Raw genomic sequence first — 26,934 nt, forward strand, 5'->3', positions numbered from 1 at the left:
GGTACCAGGAAGCCTGATGTCTCAGGAAATGTTTCTCATGTCACAGAAAGGAACAAGCCCCAATACAGAACAACTATTTGTCTCAGCAAAGTGGATATAGCATGGATCATCTTGGCCATCAGTGTACCTGTATCCTCATGCTGTAAGTTGAATGTTTCTCTATATATTTATGCCCTGTGGGATATAACATATAATAATGATAATGAAAAAAAGTTCAAAAAATCTAATTATAAAGTTTCAGTGATCCACATAATATGTCTCCCATATAATTAACAATCATCCTACATTATTTCAACATCCTTACAGTTGTATACCCAGGCAATGTGGAGAACACAGCAGAATTAGCATATGTTTTGGTCTCTCCTGTAAACACAGTATTTCTATTAGGGTGCATGGAATCCAGGAGCATCCTTTTTTTTCATCCTTGGCATATAATTTTGATCAGATGAGAAATCACAGCAAATAGTAATCTATTAAGGTAAACGTTCCCCTCACACATATGTGCTAGTCGTTCCCGACTCAAGGGGGCGGTGCTCATCTCCATTTCAAACCCGAAGAGCCAGCACTGTCCAAAGAAGTTGCCACGGTCATGTGGCCGGCATAACTAAATGCCAAAGGTGCACGGAACGCTGTTACCTTCCCACCAAAGATGGTTCTTATTTTTTCTACTTACATTTTTACATGCTTTCGAACTGCTAGATTGGCAGAAGTTGGGACAAGTAACGGGAGCTCACTCTGTTACACAGCACTAGGGATTCGAACCGCCGAACTGCCAAACTTTCTGATGGACAAGCCCAGCACTTTAACCACTGAGCCACCGCATCCCTTAATCTATTATCCTTTCATAATTTTGCCATGGAAAGTTCCCACATATCTGGAAATGAGCACCCACCTGCATAATGTCTATCAATCCGCTTTCTCATTGTCTCCATTATAACCCTTTTACTCCTTGAGAAAAGGAGAAAAGCTTTGGTTGGGAAACCTTATTTAATAATTGTGCAAAACAATTATTTATTTTTTGATATTACTTCACTGAAGCTAATTATAACCAATTGCCAGTTCATCAGAGAAGATTAAGAAATTGGCAGTGAAGTTATTTGTATCATTGATATTTCAATTTTCAGTTAGTATGTTCTGCAACTCTCTTTAAAAGTCTGCTGAGATTTCAATATTTTTGATGACACCTCTTTCATCAGAACAGCAACCAGACTTTGCATTCCATCTGTAAACATTGTAAACCACAAAAAAGAGAGAGACAAAGAGACAGAGAATGTAGTTCTGATATCTGTTCTGCAGATGCCAACCATTTATGCAACAACTTTTACAAGACTATTTAAGTTTATCAGTAATAGCAGCTAGAACAAATAAGCCAAAGATTCTCAAATTGTTTTGATTCATGCCATTTCCCCTCCTTCACCAAAATCACAGTTCTGTTTATTGAGTAGTAAAATATGCCACACTGTCCGTATTTGCTGCAACATTCTGGGATGCTGTGATAGTGTACTGTACAGTTTATAAAGTGTTTGAATAAGCAAAGGAACAGCCTGGCATTTGGAATACCTTTTCAAACAAAGGCCCGTAATTGGGAGAGGACATGTCAATGATAAAGCACCTAATTTATTACATTTTTTACATACAGAAGTTGTCAGGCTTCATATAGAAGAACTACAACATTTCTGGGTAGAGCTAGACACTTTATTATCTGAATCTCTGGGAACTTCTAAGCCATTAAGATTTGGCATAGCTAATACTGAGTTAGATGAACCAATTTACTTTATTATATGGCAGATTCTTTTATGGTGGCAAGTTGTATTAAACAGTTCCTCAGATAATTTAATACCAATTCTATCCTTCAATGTAAGTTATCCCATTAAAAATATATCCATATTATTACTTTAAGTTTTTAAAAACCACATCTTGGTTGTATGCAAATAAAATTTCTATGGAGATTCTTAGTAATCCAGGTCCTGATTGCCCCAAAAGTGGTTTTTCAAGAGGCAACTGTACTTTCTTGGTTTGTTTTTTTAATGATAATTCGTTTCTCATCCAAGAAGCTTCTTCAGCTCTGACTGGATAGTTCCATTCTCCATCATTCTCTCAAGAGCTGAAGAAGCTTCTTGATGAGAAGTGAAATGTCTTCAAAGAAAAATAAGGAAGTCCAGTTGCCTCTTGAAAAAAGCACCTTTGGGACAACTATGACCTGGATGACTGATAATCTCCATAGAAATTTGAGAAGAGGAAATAATAAGTAAGTTATGGATACTGTCATTGCCAATTTCATTTTGGGAGAAGTTTGAAGAATGGCTGCAGGGTCATTCAATGATGCATTCTGAAATTTCCATAATAAAAGTCAGTAAATTATATGCTGGTTAAAATGGTTTCAAAAAACCCCAACTCAGATCCTCTGTAAAGTGGGTGAAAATTGAAACTAGAATTATTAGAACAGTACAAAATGTATATGCTTCATTTCAATTATTAGTTCTTTCAAATTAAATAAATGACCTTTTCCAGAAAACCACCCACATGCCTCTTGCAACTGGGGTCTGAATAGGTTTGAACCTAATCTCTTCTTTATTTATAAGAGGGGCTCAAGCTAATTATTTAAGAAAAACTAATTTTTAAAAAAGACAAATGCAACAGTAGCTAAATAATCATTATTGGAACAACCCAATAGTGAATTTATTGTCACTGTGAATCAAGCTCCTAAATGATTGTCATTAAACATTAGTTACCAATAGTAGCTTTTGATTAAATTTTAGAGGCTCCTCAAATATTTTCTATTAATGTGCACATAGAAAATTTACTAGAATAATATATGTGTGTTACTCTGGTGGGATTGAAATAATTTAACAACTGGTTCTCTGCCCTAATGACCATTTTAAGTATAAAAAATGATGTACTGAAAGGGTTAGTGTTAGGGTTAGGGCTTCAATGTTAGGGCTGCAAGGTGATTTGAATGTCAAGAGAACCAGGAGCGGAGGGAAGCAGAGACTGCCTCTTTTCTATCCCTGCCCTAGATCGGGGAATCTGGCAGGGACACGGGAGTGGGGGCTGGCCAGACCTCAACCATCTGCGTCCTGAGACATCCCACTCTGGGAGATGACTCAGGTTTCACTGATGGGGGAGGAAGGCTTTGGAAACCAAAGCCTTTCATTTACATTCATCATCAATATTGTAATCCACCCCTTTATTTTTCAAACAAATGATTTGTATTTACCATGATTAGCCACTTTGAATGCCAATGGGAAGGTGTGGTATGAATTTTGTACATAAGCCACTGAAATATAGATACTTACACCCTCAAAGCTCACAATCCTTCCTCGCTTGGGGTGCACCACTGCTTTACTGGTGCGTTCAACTTTGCGGCTCAGCTAAACCGTTGTGGTGGGCTGCAGTTCTCACCACCTTCTGAAAGCCTGGGCGATGGAAACCTTAGGCCAGGCTCCTTCAACTGAAGCAATCTGGCTCACCCAAGGTCAGATTGGCTATCATAGGAGACTCGTCCCGCATATGCAGCAGAACTGGAGGATGGGGAGTGGCTCCAAGATTAGATTAAAATATATTAGAATAATATTTGTCACTTTGAATGTACACTAATTTGCATACATTAAAATGAAGTTTTGTAGGCACTGAATCTAGTTTATTTACCATTCTCACAAGCGATATATAGCACTGTCACATGACCTCTGCTATCTCTCCTATGGTAATATAAATCTTCTGTTTTTTTTCCTATTTCAACAAAATGATTTATGATTGGGAGCTGGAACTTAGTTTTATGAGAGACTGAGGGAACTGGATATATTTATTTTTCTAACTATCAGGAGCTTAGTGCACAGAAGAAGCTCAAGAACCAATTATTAAAACAAGGTTGATCTTTGCTGAATGTGTCAAATTGCAGGCTGGGCAACTGACTGTGAGGGAATACACTACATAAGAAGTAGCCTTGGCCTAAACAGATTATTCCAATGGAGCCTATGATTTATATGTGTATCATTTTATCCTATATTTTATTCAATTTATTTAAATATAAATTATGATTTTATTTATATATTATATAAATTATGACTAAAAATTATAAACTATGAGAAGAAAAAAAAAGGGAATAAAATAAAAGTATTCTCTTCCACAAATGAACTGGAACAGCCGATTCCTGCATAACCTCCAAATCAGTGTTGGGTTCTTACTGGTTTAGACTGGGTTGGCTGAACCGGTAGTGGTTTGGTGGCCTGGGTCACTGGAATTGGCAATGACCCAGGCCTGCCATGCCCCTGAACCAGTTCTATGCACGCCATCTTGTTTTTTGTTTCTACGCATGCACAGCCACAAGTGAACCAGCAGTAGTGACTGCTGGAATCCACCCTGCCCCAAATGGCCCTGTTTCTCCTGAAGGGAGGGGAAATGGCAAAGAACACTCTTCCCTCTGATCCTTTTCCAAGCTGATGGGAGGGCAAGAAATGCCAATCCCCCTTTTTGGAAAATGTCCCATTCAGAGAGAAGCCCCAGGGTGGTTCTGAGATCAATGGGCTCCACTCCGTAGGCGGGAGAAGGTCAGTGGACATCAGGCAGCTCTGGGGTGTGTGTGGAAGCTTCAATCAAGATCCCTGAGGACAGTGTGAGGGCCAGGAGGTTGGACCCCAGAGCAGCCAGAGACAGTCCTTAGGATACTCCGATTATGAAAAATAGATTTTCCCCTGAGGAATATTTGAGAAAGAACCTTTTCTGAATATGGCCTGTTTTAGCAGGAGCCCTTTGGTTTCTGAGCCACTCCCCTACTCTGGGGCTGCCCCCCTGCCTCTGGGGGATGCCCGGGCAGTGGGGATGCCCTTCCCCTCCCATCACCCAGGAGACCTTCCCTCCGCTGCTCCTGTGTGATTCATCCCTCCCTTCTTCTCCTTAGTCAGCCCCCACCTCCAGCTCCCCACATTTCAGGGACCTTTTTCCTCCCCCAAGTGAGGTGGAGGGACCCCAGAGTCCCTTTCAGAGAAAGCCCAGGCATCCCTTCAATCAGTGGTGGGTTCCAAAAAAATTTGGAATCTCTTCTGTAGGTGTGGCCTGCTTTCCGGGCCCACTGGTGGAACCTCTTCTAACTGGTTCAGTAGATTTGACGAACTGGTTCTGCCGAATAAGTGCGAACTGGTAGGAACCCACCTCTGCCTTCAATGCTCTCTGGGGCAGTTTGGGAACCTAAATGGACAGCTAGTCCACCCCTCCATGCACACTGACTGAGAATCATGAAGAGACCACAGAAAGTCCCTTCAGGGCTGCCATGAATTCCCTCCTTAAGCTGCAGCCTCCCTCCCAATACCAAATACATCCCCCACTTCCCAATTTCTCTGCTTGTCTCTCTGCACCGAACACCCTCTTCCATTGGGTGAAGTCACAAAGGATTCTGCCTGGAGACCAATGATGCTCTGAGAATTCTCATTGGTCCTGCCCTGCTGTTCTGACCCAGATTCCCAAACACGACAAACCCTCTGTAGTTAAATCAATGATTCCTTTATTCCAGAGCCCAGCAGCCCTGGCAAAAAGTCTTTATCTCTCTCACAGCAGGCTAACAAGTCTGTCCAGCAGGGAGATGAATAGTCTGTCACATCTATTCATCTCTGTCCCCCGCCTTTTATCCCCAGAGCTAGGGTGGGGCTTTGCTAGCAGCGGTGGCTCTTCTGTCCCAAAGATCAGCCCACAGATTTCCACTGCTCTCCTCTCCTCTGCCTTCGGTGTATCCACATGTCAGGCACTGGACCCAGCTGTTCCTCCTTTTCTTCATCAGCCACCTCCAGACCTGGGGGCTGTTGACTCTACAACTGAGAGCTGACAGCCTAGGCTCTGCCCCTCCCTCTGACAGCTTCATTCCTTCTCCCCCCTCAGAGTCTCAAGTTGCCTTGATGCTGACCCTCACTCCCATGCCTCCTCATCTGATTTGCTGTTGGAGGGGCTGGTGGCCGACAGGCCACAACACTCTTGTTCTGGCCTTTTCCATCTCAAAAGTCATAGATGAACACTTCTTCCCCCCAATTCAGACCCGATTCCACCTCTGGAATTGGAAGCATATTGCCGGGGGACACTCTTCCCCCCATTCATTTCACAGATGAAGATTTCTGCCCATAGGAAGAGTTGCTGTGCTGGATGTCAAGAGGGGAGGTGCAGTCTTATGAATCACAGATAGATACCCCCATCCCAATCTGAAGGGAAGTCGCCTGAAACCCTCAGCTAAACTAGGAAGAGGCAGAGAGGATCTGCAGGAATCCTTCTTAGCCCAGTTGGATCCTGCCACCAGCCCCCTCCCCCCCCCCCATGGGTGAATCCTCTACTCAGCTCTCTCGGGAAAGACTCAGTTTTGCTTCACTGGAGAAAGTGATTTCCTTCTTTGAAACATGTGACTCTTGCTTGGAACATCTGGATGAACCAGCCCCTTCAGATTTCCTGCCCCCCCTAGGGGTGGGTTGCTGCCAGTGTTACTGCTGGTTTGCTGGGCATGCATGCTGGACGTGCACTGCGTGTGCATGCACAGTTGCCTATAAATTGTTCTGTGCATGCACAGAACATTAAAAAGGACTAAAAACATGCTGGTAATGACATGGGGGACCAGGGAATTAGTTAGGGGTGTGGCCAGCTGTCGTCCCTACCAGTTTGCCGATCCAGTCGCAAATTCCAGTACCGTTTGCCCAAACGGGTGTAAACTGGTAGCAACCCACCTCTGCCCTCAACCCCAAATGTGAACAAACCTCCCTATTTCTTTCTGTGGGTCAGCCTGGGAGGGGAGAGGTGAGGCTTCATCTGGTTCACTGAACTGAACAAAAAGGTAGCTATTGGTTCTAGTGAACTGGTACAAACTAGGTGAATCCCACTGCTGGTGTTACTTATTTATAGATGTCAATTACAATATCATCTCCATTCAAAGAGACCTGTTACATGCCAGCTGGATGTTGTATGGATTTAAAAATGTCTTTTACCTTACTCATAGTGCCATCTGGTGGATACATAATGTAGATGCAGGAAATATTGGGATATGCCTCCTTTCTCTTTCAGAGCACAGCTATTCCTGAAGCTTAGATATGAAAAACATTTCATACTGCATATTTATTTAAATAAAAAACATTCTCTATATCATATTAGCGTAGTGTATGTGTGGATCCAAGTAGTGTGGCCTTTTGCAGTTGACAGAAAATCTGCACGTTGACAAATTTTACAAGTGTAGGCCAAGATTTTTTGGTATGCCACCCAGTGTGGTTGTCTATTTTAAAATAATAACAATAACAATAATACAACAAACCAAAATCAGTAACAGAATAACTACAACTCAAATCAATAAAATTAGTTCAGATCCTGATAAAAACATATCTAATAAAGTTAATAAAACATTAAATTAACACAAATCAACAGAATTTGGCAGAATACTATAAAGCAGGCATTATCCCAGTATAATTTCTTATTTTTCCTTACTGCTTTTCTTAATCTTTGAAGGTGAAATGAATGTATTGCATATCAGTAATGATCACAAAGAAGCAATTCTTCTTATAATGTCATGATGGCCCCACTTAATCTGATAAGCGAACAATTTGTTTTATTTTCCTGAAATTTTGGTTTTTCGGAGGAGTTCCTGCTAGCACTCTTCAGTTCATTGCTGATCACCTGACAATCCTGTTGCATATTAAGATAACTGCTGCCACCTTCAATATACAAAGGAGAGATAGACAGAAATCATCCAGCAACCACTACAATGAGACTACTAAAGTCACATGATTGCTCCCACTCAAATATCTCAGATATGAAAAATTATTTATAATGGATAAGCTAAAACATATGTATTTTCAAGTGTATGTGATATGATTTTGACTTCTCAAATGGTTTGAAATTCAGTTTGGTGCCCTTTTTAAGACTGGAGAGGAGAATAAATTTTATAATACTTAATTTCCTGATAGTATAGTGGAACTAGGTAAATTAGGTGTTTCCAGTAATTCATTTTTGAAGTTTTCACATTTTTCAGCCATATTATGAGAGCAGGATCACTTGTAAGCTGTTTTGAACTATTGGAAAAATTATGGAATATAAATTGGAATGGAAAATTGATTTCCTCCTACTGGCTTTTGCGGAAACAGCTGGAATCTTCCATGTTTCAACAATGTTTTTAGACAATTATCCAATGCTTTGATCTAGGGGCTTTTTTTGGTCTACAGGTGCATCAATAACCAAATGTAGATGTACATCTTAACAAATATAAAAGAGCTTGTATTGTCTCAGAATTCTTTCATAAAGTTGTTTCTTATAAAAGATATTTGTAAGGGGATTTCCCTTAATTCATATCCCTCTTCTTTCTAGCCTAGCTACTGCCTCATAGACTGCTTTATCAAATATGCCATTTTGTTTCAGAGGGTCCCATCTAAGTTTGGGTTGATTTCACTTGCAGGATAGATTTTAGTTGAATATTACAGGAAGCATCTAAGAATTAATGAAACCAATACCCTGCAGAAGAAATGTTCCCCTTGCTATAAATATCCCCAAGTGGAGACTAGAATATATTTTGTGGCTCTACAATTTCTTGCACTGAGCAGAATGTTACAATTCTATAATAACTATTAAATTAGCAAGTGGGGAGGTAGGTTTTCATAAAAATTGTTGTTACCATAATATAAATGAGGGTGGCCAACAAAACTATTTTATCTAGGTTTCATAAAATTGCTGCCATTGTCAAGTGATAATAAAAAGATAACTCTTCCAGTGATCCAAACCAAAACTGTTATGACTATACTAGCAGACTGTCTCACAGCTAATTTTAAATGAGAAGACAACATGCTGTGAAACATGATTACATTTACATTCTTAGTCATTCCAGTTTACTCTTGTGTGTTAGTTAAAGGATTATAAATCCTGGGGATTTAGGATTTGAAGATCAAGATTTCTGAAGACATGAAGACCAACAACCCTGAAGACCAATATTCAGACTGAACTAAATATTACAGCAAATCAATTAAGTGGCCTCCCTCAAGAAAAAAAGTATACTTCTGGGAAAATGCAGCCAAGGAGAACTGCTGAGGAGGAGAGACTGCTTAATATTTCCCTCTGCTCATTTTCTACTCAAAATTCACTTAGAGGAGGATCTGAAACTTGGGATGAAGGGGAAAGGTAACAGTAACAGTTGGAAGGGACCTTGGAGGTCATCTAGTCCAACCCCCTGCTCACGCAAGAGTCCTGCTTTTCATTTTAAAACATGAGAGCCTATTTGGTATAGTGGTTAAGGCACCAGGCTGGAAACTGGAGACTGTGATTTGTAGTCCTATTTTAGGAATAAAGCTAGCTGAGTGACCTAATTATTCTTTCTCAGTCCTAAGAAGACAGCAATGGCAAATTAGTTCTGAAATCTAAAAACTGAAAGACAAATTGCCAGGAGTTAGTGCTGACTCGAAGGTACAAATAGGGTTGGATAACTTACCTCAGAAATATATCCTTATAAATAGTATGTAGGGAACTTATTTGTAGGAGTTTATGAATAGTTGCAGTCACAATGTCATGAAACTTCTAGTGACAGATGTATCTCTTTTATAGACTTGTTCTTGTATCCAACAGACAGTCCTGAAATAAGTACAGATAGTCTTCAATTTACAATCATTTAATGATCTGTTATGTAATGACTTTTAAAATGCTATTTATTGCCCATTTTTGAAGTTACATCTGCCACAATCATTCCTGACTACACTATTGCATTTTGGGAGCTTGGTAACTGACTTGCATTTATGGCCAGTTGTGTCCTTCCTTGATTATATGACTTCAATTTGTGGCTTTTTTGCTGTTTTCCAGCACAAAACAACAAAAAACAATCATTGGATATTCTCAATTCACTTTATAATCATATGCTTTGTTTATTGACCGTGTGAATTGCTTTACAACAGTGGTGACTCGTTTTATTATTTTTACAAATAACTCAAGGTAGCAAACAAATTCAATACTCAATTCCTCCTCCTATTTTCCCTGTCAGGTGAATTGAACAGAGAGAGAGACTGACTGGCCCGAGTCACCCAGCTGGCTTTCATGCCCAAGGTAGAATTAGAATTAAGACTCCTGGTTTTTAGCTTAGTGTCTTAACCACTACACCAAAGGGTCTCCCAATTTAAACTCCTAAATTAATTTGAAGTTTTCATAATAGAATTCTGACACCCAGCACAAATCAAATATACTACCACTATCTTCCTAGGCATTTGCAAAATCAGAACATTTTTAATGGGAAAAAGAAAGGGTTGACTTTCTTGTTTAATTTTAAACATGTTAAATACATGTTTAAAATCCACACATGAAAGTAATTCAACTGAAAATGCAACCCAGATTTTACTAATAAGACCTGTAGCTTCCAGGCTTTAGGGTAGTTTCTAATTCTATGCAGGATTATTGCTTTGATTCATGGAATAAAGAATTACAGGTAGTCCTCGAATTATGAATGTAAAGGAGCCTGCCGAGTCCATTCGTGACCCGAGGACTCGTAGGAGTGAATCTTGTACCAGGAACAATCACTGCCTGCTTTCACCCACACATTCGCTAATCGAATGCGTGGCTCATTAAGTGCACATGAAGTATCTTGGAGTGGGGAAGGTGCTGGGGGGGGAGGAGAGAAACCTGATGATGGAACAGGCCACCTGCTTCAGACCACTCAAGACCTCCCTCGACCCACAGATACCTCATTCTCCCTCCCCTGGGCTCCCCACAATTTCTCCCCCCCCCCATTCTGCCATCCTGGGTCACTTACCTTATGAAGATCTGCTTCCATTCCAGCCTGTTTCTTTGCCTGCCCCCTCCTTTCTAGTCAGCAAAGGGCTTGAAGAAGCTTTTGGTGAGAAGAAGGCGGGGCTTAGCAGCGTGAAGACAAACTTTCAGGATGCTCCTGAATGTCCATCTAAACTGGATCATCTGGACGGTTCTTTTTGGACCTAAGTTCTCCCGAAGAGACAGTGAAAGGTAGGGGGACATCCAGTGGTCCCAGAGATGCCCGCAAAGTCTCTGGTGACCCAGGAAAAACCTCCTTTGCCAGCGATCCCAAATCAGCCAAGGCTATTGAAGCTGCTGACAGCCCTAAATGCGTTGGAGAGAAGCATGTCGTGTTGGTGAGAGTTTTTAAACCTTTTTTCTATTGGAAAGAGAACACCCTAAATTTGGAAAATCAATTTAAAATAAGGTCGACTAGTGAGAAAAGCGGTGGGTATAAGTTTTGCCAATTGAAGGATTTTTTTTCCGTTTCTCTTTTTATCCCCGGAAGCTGAGCTGGACTCCCTTGCAATGCAGATCGGCTTTCTGTGTTTTTCTTTTTCTCTCTGATACTCTTAATTCTGGACCTTGTGGGGACATTGAACATTGAACTTAAACTTAAAGTGCTTTGAAGATCTGCTGTTTCTTTCTCAGCTTGCTCTTTAGTAACTTTTGTTATTTTTTCTTTTTTTAAAGAAAGTTTAAACGGAAGCTTTAGTATCGAGTTGATACAAGCTAACAAGCTAACACTGCCATCTAGCAGACTTGAAATATTATTACCAAAAACTTCCCCTGTAAACCATTTGAAAAAAAAGCAGGCTTTATTTATGCAGCTGGAGCTTTTTACTGTCTGGAATCCTACCTTAGACTAAATAACAAAGCAGCAAAGGAAGCTAAGAATGACATTGGAACGACTTTTATCTTAGCTGGGGAGGGGGAGACTGAATTTATTTGTTCTAGCTTGGTGGCAGTTTTTATATTATTTTTATATTATCTTGATGGGGAGATACTGACTTTTTTTTTAACTCCTTATGACTTTTTGACCCCCCCCCCCTTTCCTCTTTTTTTTGTGGCTTGAAGTATTTTTTTTTTTTTGCTTTTTTTACCCTATGTTTTCTTTTTGCACTCTTTTCCTTTTGAAGATATTGGGACATCAATGGATGCCTCGCCTTAAATTTTGAGCAAATTGGATTGAAGAGTTTTTTTTCTTTCTTTTCCCTCTCCCTCTCTTCTCTTTTTCACTCTTTTACCTTTTTTCTTAAGTCAGATTTTCACTCTTCCCTCCCCCCTTTTTTTTCTTATGCCCTTTTCTCATTGCATTTTTAACCTCTCAGCTTCAAAAATTGTTGAGCCTGAGTAGAAAAGTAACTCCTGTTGGCTCTACAACAACAAACCCTGCCTCCTCACCTGCAGGAGGTCAATACAATGCATGCGCAAGGATGGGAAATGGCTTCCAAGCTTCATCGCTTAGGCTTGCGAAAAATAAAATGAGCAAAGCTTAGGGGACATTGCGAAAGGGGTTCCTGCAGGAGACCAACTTTCAGATGATACAGGGGGGCAACTACCTGGGGGGGTGCCGCTTTCGGGTGGCTCCTGGATGGTGTTGCCACCCTCGGTGGCTTCTGCGCTGGCCAGTGACGGCATTGCGCAAATGGCGACGATCTTGGCCCTGCCGCCATGGAGAGCCGTTGGACTTGTGCTGGGCTGTGCCGGCATGGCGGTTTGTGCTTCATTCCGTGGAGGGGGTGGTGAGTTCTACAGCGATGTGTGCCGGGACTGGGCTGCTGGTTTTCTCTGCTGCTACCGAAGCTCTTCTGGGCACCCCCCCTTCCCTCTCGACACGGCCTTTTTTCTTCCCTGCCGTCGCCACTGCGGGTCTTCCCGTTGCCGACACTCTGTTTGCTTTGATCTTGGCCCCTGGGTCTCGCACCTGGCCCCTTTTGCTGCTCCTACTGTTATCTGCTGCTGCCCCAGGAGTGCCACCTCAGACAGTGCCAGTCTTTGGACCATCTTACTTTCGGCTCCTCCAGTTTGGATAGGCGGTGCGCCTGGGGATTGGGCGAATACCTCCCCCAGCAGCCGCCATTTCTGGCCCCGGCTGGAGCCTTTTTCACCTTTTTTTTCTTCCAGTTTATCCTTCAAATAATACCACCACTGTAGGACTATGAAGATCGCTTGGCGTGTTGGCAGCTCCTGCAATTTGTTTCTTGCTACACGCCCTCGATGGAAGGAAACGACGGAAAACGGTACAGATGCGGGTGGGGATTTAGCACCCCTTCCAACTGCCCCCCCCCTCCGGAGCCACTTCAGCTACCCCCAGACTCTGGATCCTCGGGAGGGAAGAGAGACCGAGGAACTCTCCCTCCTACACCATTATTAGTCCCAGCTATCGGAACTTGCGCAAACCGCTTGGGCGGAAGTTAAGATCTGCGTTAATCCTGTTGGTGGAGTGTGTGCTGTGTGAATGATGATGAATGAACCCACTTTTAAATTAACTGATTTTTATATTACTGTATTATTGTATTTTGTATGTTTTAATGATTATAGTGCGGTATGTATGAGCAGAGTGTTTGTGTGGCATACATGAGAGGACTGAGAGTGCAGCCTGGTGCCCCCTCCACTGAGTGCAGAAGCAGAAGTGGATGGGGGCCCAGACCTGCCTCTTGTCTTAGAATGAATGATACGTGCGGCCTGCTGAGAAGAATGGGAGCCATGGGAGAGGGGGAATGGTCTACGGGGCTGGGGGAGGGTTGGGGCATCTTGGTTATGACCGGGAGAGGCAGGTATGATGGGAGCTGCAGGGCTAGCCATTACCAGGGAAGGAGGGCTCTCTACGTTACAGTGATACCTTGTTCCAGCCCTGCAAGCTCAACTCGAGGACCTGGTGACAAGAGAAGTCAGGGCCCTGGTCTCAGGTTGTTGCTGCTAAATGCCAGGTCTGTGATCCATAAAGCTCCCCTTGTCCAGGACTTAATATCTGACAAGGGGGCAGACCTGGTATGTATTACTGAAACCTGACCGGGCCATGAGGGAGGAGTCCCCCTCTCAGAAATGTACCCGGAAGGGCTTCAGGTGCTTCACCATCCACAACATCAGTAAAGGGGTGGGGGAGTGGCAGTCATTATCTGAAGGTCTTTAGTTCCTCGCGGGATCCCTGCTCCAGAGATTGTGGGGTGTGAGTCCCTTCTCGTGAAGTTGGACCTAGGGGTTCAAGTGGGCTTGTTTTTGACGTACCTACCTCGCAGCTGCGTCACAACAGCCCTGCCTGTGCTCCTAGAGTCAGTAGCCGGGTTGGCGGTTGATTTCCCCAGACTAATAGTACTGGGGGACTTCAACCTGCCATCCCTAGGCGAACGCTCTGATGGGCTCAGGAGTTCATGGCTTCCATGACAACCATGGACTTGACCCAGGTAATTCAGGGTCCGACTCATAGAGCGGGACACACGCTCCACTTCGTATTTCTCTCGGGGCAGTGGAGATGTGATCTTGAATTAAGGGGAATAGAGATCTTGCCCTTGTCATGGTCAGATCACTCCCTGCGGAGGCTTCACTTTCGAAAGCGACTCCCCCATTGCAGGGAGGTGGAACCGATTAAATGGTTCCGCCACAGGCACCTGATGGACCCGTTGGGATTTCAGAAGGAGCTTGGAGAGATACCTGACTCCCTTGCCTACAATCCGACGGAGTCCTTGGTTGCTGCCTGGAATACAGCGGTGACCGAGGCCCTGGATCGGATTGCGCCTTTGTGGCCTCTCTGCAACAGTGGATCCAGGAGGGCACCTTGGTTTACTGAGGAACTTCGGGAGATGAAGCACCAAAAGAGATGCCTAGAGTGATGTTGGAACTCCGAATCCGACCGAACACTATTAAGAGCCTTCATTAGGACTTACTTAGTGGCGATACGGGCGGCAAAATGTGCACATTTTTCCGCTCTTATTGTGTCCGCAGAATCTCGCCCAGCCGCCCTGTTTAGGATAACCCGCTCCCTCTTGAAGGGTGAGGAGGCGAGGAAACCCTTACAGGGAAGGGCTGAGGAGTTTGCTCAGTTTCTGTCGGACAAAATCACTCAGATTTGGACAGACCTTGATTTCACTTGGACAGTACCAGCAGAGATGCCGAGGGAGGGTCTTGATCAGATTTCCTGGAGTGAGTTCTAGCTTGTCACCCCTGAGGAAGTGGACAAGGCCATGGGAGTGATGAGTGCCTCCACCTGTTTACTGGACCTGTGTCCCTCCTGGCTGGTTTCAACCAGCAGGGAGGTAACACGAGGCTGGCTCCAGATGATTGTCAACGCGTCTTTGCAGGAGGGATCTTTCCCGCAACCTTTGAAGGAAGTGGTGGTGAGACCCCTCCTCAAGAAGCCTTGTCTGGACCCAGCTATTCTTAAGAACTATCATCCAGTCTCCAGCCTCCCTTTTCTGGGGAAGGTTGTTGAGAAGGTGGTGGCCCTTCAACTCCGATGGTCCTTGGATGAAGCAGATTATCTAGATTCCTTTCAGTCTGGTTTCAGGCCTGGATACTCCACCGAAACCGCCTTGGTCGCACTGACCGATGATCTCTAGCGGGCCAGGGATAGAGGACATTCCTCTATCCTGGTGCTCCTTGACCTCTCAGCGGCCTTCGATACCATCGACCATGGTATCCTTCTACGACGGCTGGAAAAGGTGGGAGTGGGAGGCACTGTTTTACGGTGGTTCTCCTCTTACCTCTCCAACAGGTCGCAGTCGGTGTTGGTTGGAGGGCAAAGGTCGACCCCTAGGCCCCTTAAATATGGTGTGCCGCAGGGTTCGGTCTTGTCCCCCCTCCTATTTAATATCTACATGAAGCCACTGGGTGAGATCATTTGTCGGCACGGGATTAAATACCATCAATATGCAGATGATACACAGCTGTATCTCTTCGCCCCGTGCCAGCTCAGTGTAGCAGTGGACGTGATGTGCCAGTGCCTGGAAGCTGTCAGGATCTGGATGGGAGTGAACAAACTTGCACTCAATCCTGTCAAGACCGAGTGGCTATGGATGCTGCCCCCCAAGGACAGTCCAGATAGTCCATCGCTAATCCTGGGGGGTGAAAATGTACACCCCTCAGAGAGTGTCCGCAATTTGGGGGTCCTCCTGGATTCGCAGCTGACATTAGAACACCACCTGTCAGCCGTGACCAGGGGGGCCTTTGCCCGGGTTTGCCTGGTGCACCAGTTGCGACCCTATTTGGATCGGGAGGCACTTCAAACAGTCACTCACGCCCTCGTCACCTCAAGACTTGACTACTGTAATGCGGTCTACATGGGGCTGCCCCTGAAAAGTGTTCGGAGACTACAATTAGTCCAGAATGCAGCCGCGCGAGCAATACTGGGTGTACCAAGATACACCCACGTTACACCTATCCTCCGCAAGCTGCACTGGCTTCCCATTGGTCTCCGAACGCGATTCAAGGTGCTGGTTATTAACTTTAAAGCCCTACATGGCCTTGGACCTGGATACCTGCGAGACCGCCTACTGCCGCATACCTATCAACGGCCGATAAGATCGCACAGGGTGGGCCTTCTCCAGGTGTTGTCAACCAGACAATATCGGCTGGAGGCGCCCCGGGGGAGGGCCTTCTCTGTAGCCGCTCCGACCCTATGGAATGAACTACCCCCAGAGAAGCGGACTCTGCCCACCCTCATGGCCTTCCGGAAGGCTATCAAAACCTGGCTATTCCGGCAGGCCTGGGGCTGTTGACCTCATGACTGAGGTCCAGCCCCGACTAGATTGGGTGTATGATATGGTTTTTTAATTCTGTCTCCTCTGTTTTTTAATTCCTTTATTTTTTAAAAGTTTTACTTTCTGTAAGCCGCCCGGAGTCCTTCAGGATTGGGCGGCCTATAAATTTATTAAATACTAATACTTCAGCAAGAAAAAGAGAAAGGAGTAAACTTTGAGGCAATCATGCAAGCGATACAGAAATTGCAAGCAGGAGTTGATAGCAAGGATGATAAGTTAGACACCATTGTAAAGAAGTCTGAGAGTGTAGAAAAAAGAATGGAGACAATAGAACAACAAAATCAAAGAATAGTACAAAAAGTTGACAAAATGGAAGGAAAAATGGAAAATATGCACAACTGGATGATGAAATATGAAGACAGGATTCAAAAAATTGAAGGTAAAATTCAAGAAGGAGAGAAGAAAGCTGAGAGGTTAGACAGTAGACTGAGCGATGTGGAAAGGGAGACTAGTGGAATACTAAGATGGGAGATGGATAGGTCTGAATTTTTCTTAAGATTTCAAAACATAGAAGAAAAAGGAGAGAACTTAGTGCAGATAATATCCAAGATTCTGACAAATGTATTAGAGCTATCCCAAGAGAAGATGATGGATGGCATAGATGAAGCGTTCCGCGTACATACAAGATATGCAATGAGAAATGCTCTTCCAGGGGAAGTTCATGTAAGATTTACTAAGAAAACAAATTACAAATTCTACAGAAAATGAGAGATAGAATATTAAAATATAAAAGCAAGGAGATTGTAGTTTTCAAACAAATTCCGAGAGAGGTGAGAGAGAGGAGAAGAGAATACCAATTTTTTATTAAAGTTCTGATTAAAAAAGGTGTTAATTACAGATGGCTCATACCGGAAGGTCTACTATGTACATGGCAAAGACAAAGACACAGACACAGGATAGATACAATTGATAAGGCAGACGCTTTCTATGCAGAATATTTTAGAGAAATGGCTGAGAAAACTAGGAAAGAAGATACATCAATGCAGAATCTTAGGGATACAATGAAGGCTGTTACTAGAGGTCTGATAATAGACTATTCAAGGAAGAGAAACTTAAAGAAAAGACAAATGCATTAAGCTTTCGATAATGATTACAAAATACTTGAAAGAGAATTACAGAGATTGCCACAAAAAAGATGTTAAGATAGAAATGGATATAATTAAACATAAAATGGATCTACTGGAAAAGGAAGAACTGGCACAAAAAATTATAGGTGCTAAACAGAATTACTTTGAAAATGCAAATAAACCAGGCAGATGCTTGGCATATAAACTGAAAAAAGAGAGAGAAGCAAAGAAAATATTTCAATTAAGAGATGAACAAGGACAAATTCAGTATGGAAACACTGAGAAAAAAAATTATACAAGATTACTATGCTAAGCTCTATGAACAAGAGAAGGTGGAGGAGGGAGGAGTCAAAAAGTATTTACAGGATATTAATCTCCCCCAGATATCAGATGAAACTAGAACAATGCTGGAAAGTAAAATAACAATGATGGAGTTAATGGAAGCACTTAAAAAACAAAATAATGGAAAAGCCCCAGGTCCGGATGGACTACCTGTGGAATTCTACAGACCATTTGAAGAAATCTTGATTCTCCCACTCTTACAAGTCATGAATGAAGTGATATCTGAGAGTAGAATACCGAAGTCATGGTCAGAAGCATACATTGCATTGCTACCCAAGGAGGAGATCGATTTAACACAAACTAAGAATTATAGTCCAATTTCTTTATTAAATTCAGATTATAAGCTATTTGTATCTATACTAGCAGAGAGACTTAAAAAATATTTAAATAGCTTTATCCACTCAGATCAAAATGGGTTTTTACCTAAGAGACAAATTAAAGACAATATGAGAATGATTTTGAATACTTTGGAATATTACGAGGCCCATCCCTAAAAACAAATGGCTTTGATGTTTCTCGATGCACAGAAGGCCTTTGACAACGTAAACTGGCAATTTATGTTTCTACAACTGAAGCAGATGAACTTTGGTAAGAAATTTATTCAAACCATACAAATGATATATCATAAACACACAGCAAAGATAATGGTAAATAGAGAATTGACAGATCCTATTGTAATAAAGAGAAGTACAAGACAAGGTTGCCCATTATCACTATTACATTACATTAGAAGTTCTAAATAGAAAGATCATAGAAGAAGAAGAAATAAGAGGAATGAAAATTAAAAAAAGAAGAATATAAGCTACAAGCGTTTGCGGATGATTTGGTTTTTATTCTTGAAGATCCACTAGAAACAGCACTCAAATTGTTAGAAAGAATAGAGGAATATGGAAAAGTAGCAGGTTTGAAAATAAACAAAGACAAAGCAAAGATTATGACAAAGAATATACTAGCAAGACAAAAGGAAGAGTTGTCAGAAGCTTTGCAGATTCAAATTACAAGTAAGGTTAAATATTTGGGGATATATTTATCACCTAGATGCAGTACTCTTAAGGAGGACAATTATACCAGACTAAAACAACAAATTGCGACTGGCTTGATGAAATGGGACAATTTATAACTATCAATGATGGGAAGAATTTCTACAATCAAAATATTCTACCTAGAATTTTATACCTGTTCTAGACAATCCCAATTAGATTGGGTAAGATTTTTTTTTTCAAGACCTAAATAAAATAGTCTTGAAGTTTATTTGGCAAGGGAAAAAAGCTAGAATAAAACTTAAATTGTTACAAGATACTAGAATTAGAGGAGGATTGGGATTACCTGATTGGGAGTTATACTACCAAGCAACAAACTTGATGTGGATTAAGGAGTGGATAACACTAAAAAACTCTAGACTATTGAATGGAGAAGGTCATGATTTACTGTTGGGATGGCATGCTTTTTTATGGTATAAGGAAACTAAAGCACATGGCTATTTTAGAAGACATTATATAAGGAAGGTTTTGTTATTAAACTGGGAAAAGGTTAAAAGATTACACTACTTAAAAATTCCAGTCTGGCTATCAATGATTGAAGCATTTTCATATCTAATATATAAAAAGGAACAAACAGATATGTTGAAATATTGAATGCAGAACGTGAACTCAAATCTATCCAAAAGTTGAAACAAGAAGGGATAGAAATGAATTGGTATTCATATGTACAGATATAGTCTAGATATAATGAAGATAGAAAATCCAAAGGTTTTTACAATAAAATGACTGAGTTAGATAAAATCTTAACTGGCACTGATGAAAAAGTAATTTAAAAACTATATGGATATTTATTGGAGGTTAAACTACAAGAAGAACAAGTTAAAGAAACTGTGATAGCTTGGGGGAAAATTTTAGGTATGGGATTGATTTAGAGAAATGGCAGAAACTGTGGTCTCAAAACTATAAAATGACAATGTCTACTGCATATAGAGAAAATTTGTATAAGATGTTTTACAGGTGGCATCTACCCCCAAGGAGAATTGCAAGAATGTCCAAGAATAAATCAGAAAAATGTTGGAAATGTCATCAGATACCGGGCTCATATTACCACATGTGGGGATTTGCATTGAAGCTAAAAGATACTGGACTAAAATTCACACGTGGTTGGAGAAAATGATACACAAACACATAGACTTTAAACCAGAGATCTTTTTATTGGGAATTATACCAGAAATCTATAACAAAGACTTAAAATATTTGACATCTAGACATCTAGACTTTGGCCCTCCCAGGACTTTAGGAGAGGGGGAGGATAAGATATCCCCCCGCATATCATCCTTACATCTCCTATGGACCGTTATTGATGATTATCCTACGCTTTATCTTGACTTGGAGGGTGTGAGACTGCAAAGCTGGTGCTTGTTAATATCTGGGGCTTGCGCTTCGCCCCCCCTCCATCTACAACCATTCTGCATAATACGGACCTTGGACTTTGGCCTTGGATCTCTCTGGAACTTGGAGGAAGGGAGGTTGGCTCTTCCGGAACTCATAATTTAAACTCTGTGCTTGCGCAATTTTAATCGGGTATGTTGAGTGTATGGGATTGAATGTGTTAGTATGAAAGACCCACTTTTAGTATTATTACTGCTGTATTTTTTTCTGTGTTTTAACTATATTGTGGGGACTGTTTGTGTGAGTGTCTGAGTATGTCTGATTCGGAGGACCTGGCGGGGCATGCGGGAGTCATTGGGGTGGTTGGGGGAATTACACCCACGGGAGAGAGTCGGAGCATTGCGGTCATAACAGGGAGAGGCAGATACGGCGGGGACTTTAGGGCTGGCCATTACCGGGGAAGGAGGGTTCGCTATATCGCAGAGATCCCTCCTTCCGGCCCTATGAGTCCCACTCCAAGGTCAGATGGCGTGAGCAATCAGGACCCTGGTCTCAGGCTGCTGTCGCTAAATGCCAGGTCTGTTATTCATAAGGCTCCCCTCGTCCGGGACTTGATTGTAGACGAGGGGGCAGACCTGGCATGTATTACTGAGACATGGCTGGGCACAGAGGGAGGAGTCCCCCTCGTAGAGATGTGCCCAGACGGATTTCAGGTGCTTCATCAGCCGAGAGCCCAGGGAAGGGGTGGCGGTGTGGCTATTGTAGTCCGGGAGTCTTTTGCACCTCGTAGGATCCCTGCTCTGGAGCTTGCCGGGTGTGAGTCCCTACTAGTGAAGTTGGACCTCAAGGGTCAAGTGGGTCTGCTGCTAACGTACCTGCCTCCCAACTGCGTTGCAGCAGCCCTCCCCTCGCTCCTCGAGTCAGTAGCCGAGCTAGCAATTGAGTTCCCTAGGCTAATGGTTCTGGGGGACTTCAATTTGCCTTCGCTCGGCGAACACTGATGGAGCACAGGAGTTCATGGCTTCCATGACAGCCATGGGCTTGACCCAGGTAATCCGAGGCCCTACCCACTCAGCGGGGCACACACTCGACCTCGTATTCCTCTCGGAGCAGTGGAGTTATGATCTTGGTCTGAGGGGAAATGAGACCATTCCCCTGTCGTGGTCAGACCACTACCTACTGAGGCTAGACTTCCGGAGGCCAAACCCCCACCGTAGGGAGGAGGAACCGACCAGGTGGTTCCGCCCCAGGCGACTTATGGACCCTGTTAGGTTCCAGACGGAGCTTGGGGTTATTCCAGATGCTCTCGCCCACAGTTCGGCGGAGACTCTTGCTGCGGCCTGGCACTCGGCAGCATCAGGGTCTCTGGACCGGATTGCGCCACTACGGCCCCTCCGGGTCAGCGGCTCACGGAGGCCTCCTTGGTTCACCGAGGAGCTCCGGGAGATAAAGCGCCGGAGGAGACGCCTAGAGCACTTGTGGAGGTCCGATAGGTCCGAGTTGAACCGAGCACTGTTGACAGCCTGCACCAAGGAGTACATTCGGGCATTAAGAACAGCCAAAAGATCACACATTGCCTCCTTGGTAGCGTCCGCCGAGTCCCGCCCAGCCGCCCTGTTTAGGATAACCCGCTCCCTCCTAAATAGGAGGGAGACGGGGAACCCCCTACAGGGTAAGGCTGAGGAGTATGTTCAGTTCTTGGCGGACAAAGTTGCTCGGTTTCGGTCGGACCTGGACTCCACTCTTGCAGATCCAGCCGAGACACAAGGGAATGACTTGGCAGACCATCTCTGGGTTGAGTTTCAGGATGTTGCCTCCGGGGATGTGGACAAGGCTATGCGAGCTGTGAGCGCCTCCACCTGTATACTGGACCCGTGTCCCTCTTGGCTGGTTGCCAACAGCAGAGAGGTGACACGAGGCTGGATCCAGGCGGTTGTTACCGCCTCTCTTCGGGAGGGGCACTTCCCCACCGTGCTTAAGGCGGTGGTGGTGAGGCCCCTCCTGAAGAAACCGTCTTTGGATCCAGCAGTTCTTAATAACTACCGTCCAGTCTCCAACCTCCCCTTTGTGGGGAAGGTTGTTGAGAAGGTGGTGGCCTTCCAGCCTCAGCGTACCTTGGAGGAAGCTAACTATCTTGACCCCTTCCAGTCTGGCTTCAGGCCCGGTTACAGCACAGAAACCGCTTTGGTCGCATTGACCGATGATCTCTGGAGAGCCAGAGATGGAGGCCATGCGTCCATCCTGGTTCTCCTTGACCTCTCAGCGGCTTTCGATACCATCGACCATGGTATCCTTCTGCGACGACTGCGGGAGGTGGGGGTAGGCGGCACTGTTCTACGGTGGTTCTCCTCCTACCTCTCGGACAGGTCGCAGTCGGTGTTGGTGGGGGGGAGAGATCGTCCCCGAGGCCCCTAACCTATGGGGTGCCGCAGGGCTCGGTCTTGTCCCCCCTGCTATTCAACATATACATGAAACCGCTGGGCGAGATCATTCGGAGGCACGGGATTAAGTACCACCAATATGCGGACGATACACAGTTGTATCTGTCCGCCCCGTGCCAACTCAATGAAGCGGTGGACGTGATGAAACGGGGCCTTGAGGCTGTTAAAGACTGGATGAGAGCTAACAAACTGGTGCTCAACCCGGAAAAGACCGAGTGGCTGTTGTGTTTTCCTCCCAAAAATTCGGCTAATGTTCCATCAATCAGGCTGGGGGGGCAAAATTTATACCCCTCAGACAGGGTCCGCAACTTGGGAGTCCTCCTGGACCCACAGCTGAGTTTTGACCATCATTTGTCAGCTGTGACCAGGGGGGCATTTGCCCAGGTTCGCCTGGTGCGCCAGTTGCGGCCCTACCTGAACCGGGAGGCCCTCACAACAGTCACTCGAGCCCTTGTGATCTCTAGGCTGGAATACTGCAATGTGCTCTACATGGGGCTGCCCTTGAAGAGCATCCGGCGACTTCAGCTAGTCCAGAATGCGGCCGCGCGAGTGATCGTGGGCGCACCACGGTTCGCCCACATAACACCGATCCTCCGTGAGCTGCGCTGGCTACCTGTTGATCGTCGGGTGCACTTCAAGGTCCTACTTACCACCTATAAAGCGTTCCATGGTAGTGGATCTGGCTATTTGAGAGACCGCCTTCTGCCAATTACCTCCCTGCGTCCCATCAGATCGCACAGGGTAGGCCTCCTCTGAATTCCATCCGCCAGTCAGTGCCGACTGGCGACTACGCGGAGGAGAGCCTTCTCAGTTGCAGCTCCGACGCTATGGAACAATCTCCCCGTGGAGATCCGCACCCTCACCACCGTCCAGGCCTTCCGCACGGCCCTCAAGATCTGGCTATCCCGTCAGGCCTGGGGATAGGATTTACTCTCTCCCCGCCCGAATGTTGAGTGAATGTTGTGTTTTATGGTTATTTTTTTTACTCACGTTTTTCTTTTATGTCTTGTCTTGCACTCCCTTCCCTCATTATTGTAAGCCGCCCTGAGTCCCCTCAGGGAAAAGGGCGGCCTATAAATGTTCAATAAATAAAAATAAAATAAATAAATAGATTGTAAACGTGCTAACAGCAGCCAGAAACGTATTTGCAAAAAACTGGAAAAATGAAACAATACCAAAACAGGAAGAAGTTATTTGAAAAATAATGGACTGTGCTGAAATGAGTAAATTGACATTTGAAATTAGAGAACAAGAAGACGAGCAATTTTATAAGATATGGGACTTGTTTTATCAGTGGCTGGGGAAAACAATTTGGAAATGAAAAATGTTTTACTCATGTTTTAACTGAAGGAGTTAAATGACAACACAATTATGCTGTGAAATAGATTAACAACGATATAATGAAAAACTGATACATCTATGAATTGAATACTTTAGAATATTTTGTTTTAAAATGGATAAGGATAAAAATGATTTTATGTATACGATAGAGGATTGGTGATATAATGTATAATCCTAAGAATATATTACAAGGCTATCTTGTTGATAAATAATTTTAATAAGGGAATAATTAAAAATTGGTATATATATGTAGGACTATTTAGAATATTTTGTTGAAAATGAAGGAATAGATTTCTGTTTGAATGTATGATGTACAAGGACAATAATGAACATAAACATGCCCGATAGTTGATTGGTGGAATTATGCATAATTGAAAATAGTGACATACAAATATAAATGGTTGGTACTTTTTTTTTCATATTGGGATTTGTGATTATATAAAGGTATACTGTTATCAAATAAGACAATTAAGAATGTAAGGGAATTAGGTTTATTGGGAAAAAAAACAATAATACTAATTGTAATTGAACATATACTGTACAATGAAAGTGAGGTATTTAGTTATACTAGATGAAAAATCTGTGATGGTAAATGTTATTCGAAAACATGGATGTAACAACACTTGTAACCAAACGACATGCTGTATGTGATGATGGTTTTTTTGTGTGTGTTTTTTCTTTTTCTTTTGGTGTGTGTGTGTGTGTGTGTGTTGTTTGTTTAATAAAAATAAAAATTTATATTAAAAAAAAGCTTTTGGCGATAAAAAAGGAAGCCTGGAGGGCTGCGCACACCCTTCCCAGCCTTTCTCACCGCCAAATTACCTGAGTCAGCATTCAGTGATGAAAAAGGAGGTTTAGGTTTCTGGAAATGCACCAAAAACCTGAAGCAATGAAGCAGACAAAGAAATCGTTAAGAGGAGATCTTTGCAAGGTAAGTGAGTCTTCACCTGCGAAGTGCCTGTGAAGACCCCAGAGGTGGGGGAATAGGCAGGGGGAATGTTGCAGAGCCTCTGCAGTCATTCCTAAGGGTGAACAACTGCCATGGTGCTGCAACATTTGTAATTTCTGGACTTGTTTGTAAACGCTAGAGGGTGCTTACTACGTAACTTTGAACGTTCACTAAGGAAACATTCATAACCCAGGGATTACCTGTATTAACATGTGTATAGGTCTAAAAATCTATGTTAAAATGTAGATATTGAATATTGAGCTTACATTAGTTCTATGTAGGATATTTTTTGGACTACAAGACCTTCTGGACTATAAGACACACCTAGCTTTTAGGAAGGAAAACAAGGGGGGGAAATCTGACTCTGCCTCCCAGCAATTTGCCTCCTTGCAACAAACAGTCTGGTCAGCTTCATCACAGCCTGGTTTATCACAAGCAGCTGATCGGTGATTGGATCTGCCTCCTGGAATACTGTCAATCTGCTGTTCCAGGCTGTGGGGATCAATGCTGCCCATTGGCATTGCCACTGCCAATCACTGCCGCCACCTGGAACAGGCTGAAAATAGGATGCGGAGGCCAAAAATGGAGCATGCAGAGGCAGTGATAGGTGGCAGTAGTGATCTGCACAGCCTGGAACAGCTGATCAGCGGTATTTCGGGAGGCAGATCCAACTGCGAATCAGCTGCTCATGCTAAATCAGGCTATGCAGTAGCTGACCAGGCTGTTTGCTGCAAGGAGGCAAATTACCGGGGGGGGGGGCAGAGGCTGAAGAGTGGGTGCCGGTGGGTGGGCAGGGCTTTGGCAGCATTTGCTCTATAAGATGCGCAGACATTTCCATCCACTTTGGGGAGGGGGGAGTGCATCATAGTCTGAAAAATATAGTCTATACTGCTAAAATACTCCTGTTTGTTCATCTATTTATAACCTTCAATCAACCAAATAATGCATTAAAGCACAAAAATTTCTGAATCAATGTACCCCAAATCTGCTAATTTAAAGAAAGTATGCAAAATCTGGACCCTATTATTCATGTGCAACTGAAATTTCAAGAATCTTCACATATGACCATGATTTCCAACTACATTTTAAGAAACCTGTAGGTTGCATGGCACAAGGGAGCATTGAAGGGCACCCTGCTTTCCTTCCTCTCTCTCTCCAGCTCCTGTGCCTAACTGGTTGGTGACTGGCTGATTTGGAATTGAGGGCAAAATTCGAAATATCTTAACAGCAATGGGCAGTGAGAGAAAGACAAGAAAATATGTGACTAGTCTGGCTGTTTGGGGGGGGGGGGAGAGAACACAGCAGCTATCTCCCTGGAGGTGGGCTCGTTTCCTCCTTCCTACAGAAGAGGAGGCTGCTTAAATGGGACTCTGCTGAGGGTTATGAGAAAAAAGGGAACAGCACCAGGTTATATTATATATGGAAAGAAGGAGGTGATATAATATAAATGCTATTATAACATGAATAATTTATTTTAAATATTCTCTTTTTATGTAAGAAAATAACTCTGAAAGGATGACCCAATAGGTCATGGATTGTCTAGTTTTATAATAAAACAATCACTAAATCAATAAATAATTCTTGATAGAAAGTAAAAAGGAAGCCTCCAGAGGTAATGCATCTAATCATCAAGTTGTGTAGTACAGTATGTATCATGTTATTAGATATGAGGTTGGAAAGAGCCTAGTAAAGATAAGTAGAAGACTCCAGATGTTTCATACCAACAATCAGTCCACTTGATTCATAACAGAAACCCAACGTTTGTATTTACAGCTGTGCTATTAACTGTCTGCTGCATGCGACGAAAAAAGAAGACATCAAATCCAGAAAACAATCTGAGTTATTGGAACAATGCAATCACCATGGATTACTTCAACAGGCATGCGGTAGAATTGCCAAGAGAAATACAATCCTTTGAAACATCTGAGG

The 26,934-nt window shown here is 43.3% G+C and overlaps 1 protein-coding gene across 1 annotated transcript in view; it reads left to right on the top strand.

Annotated features, from left to right (window-relative positions):
• The window catches only part of TMEM108 (transmembrane protein 108), a 36,704-nt gene that overhangs the window by 8,020 nt on the left and 1,750 nt on the right, over positions 1–26,934 (top strand). The window contains exons 2-3 of the mRNA XM_014070551.2: positions 1–142; positions 26,779–26,933. The exon at positions 1–142 is cut by the window's left edge and continues 962 nt beyond it. Of these exons, the coding sequence (XP_013926026.2) occupies positions 1–142; positions 26,779–26,933 (297 nt within the window). The remainder of the gene's footprint in view (positions 143–26,778; position 26,934) is intronic.

The sequence above is a fragment of the Thamnophis sirtalis genome, unplaced genomic scaffold (assembly GCF_051295495.1).
Source record: "Thamnophis sirtalis isolate CommonGarterSnake01/CBP01778 unplaced genomic scaffold, rThaSir2_p1.2 scaffold_4, whole genome shotgun sequence".
Taxonomy (NCBI): domain Eukaryota; kingdom Metazoa; phylum Chordata; class Lepidosauria; order Squamata; family Natricidae; genus Thamnophis; species Thamnophis sirtalis.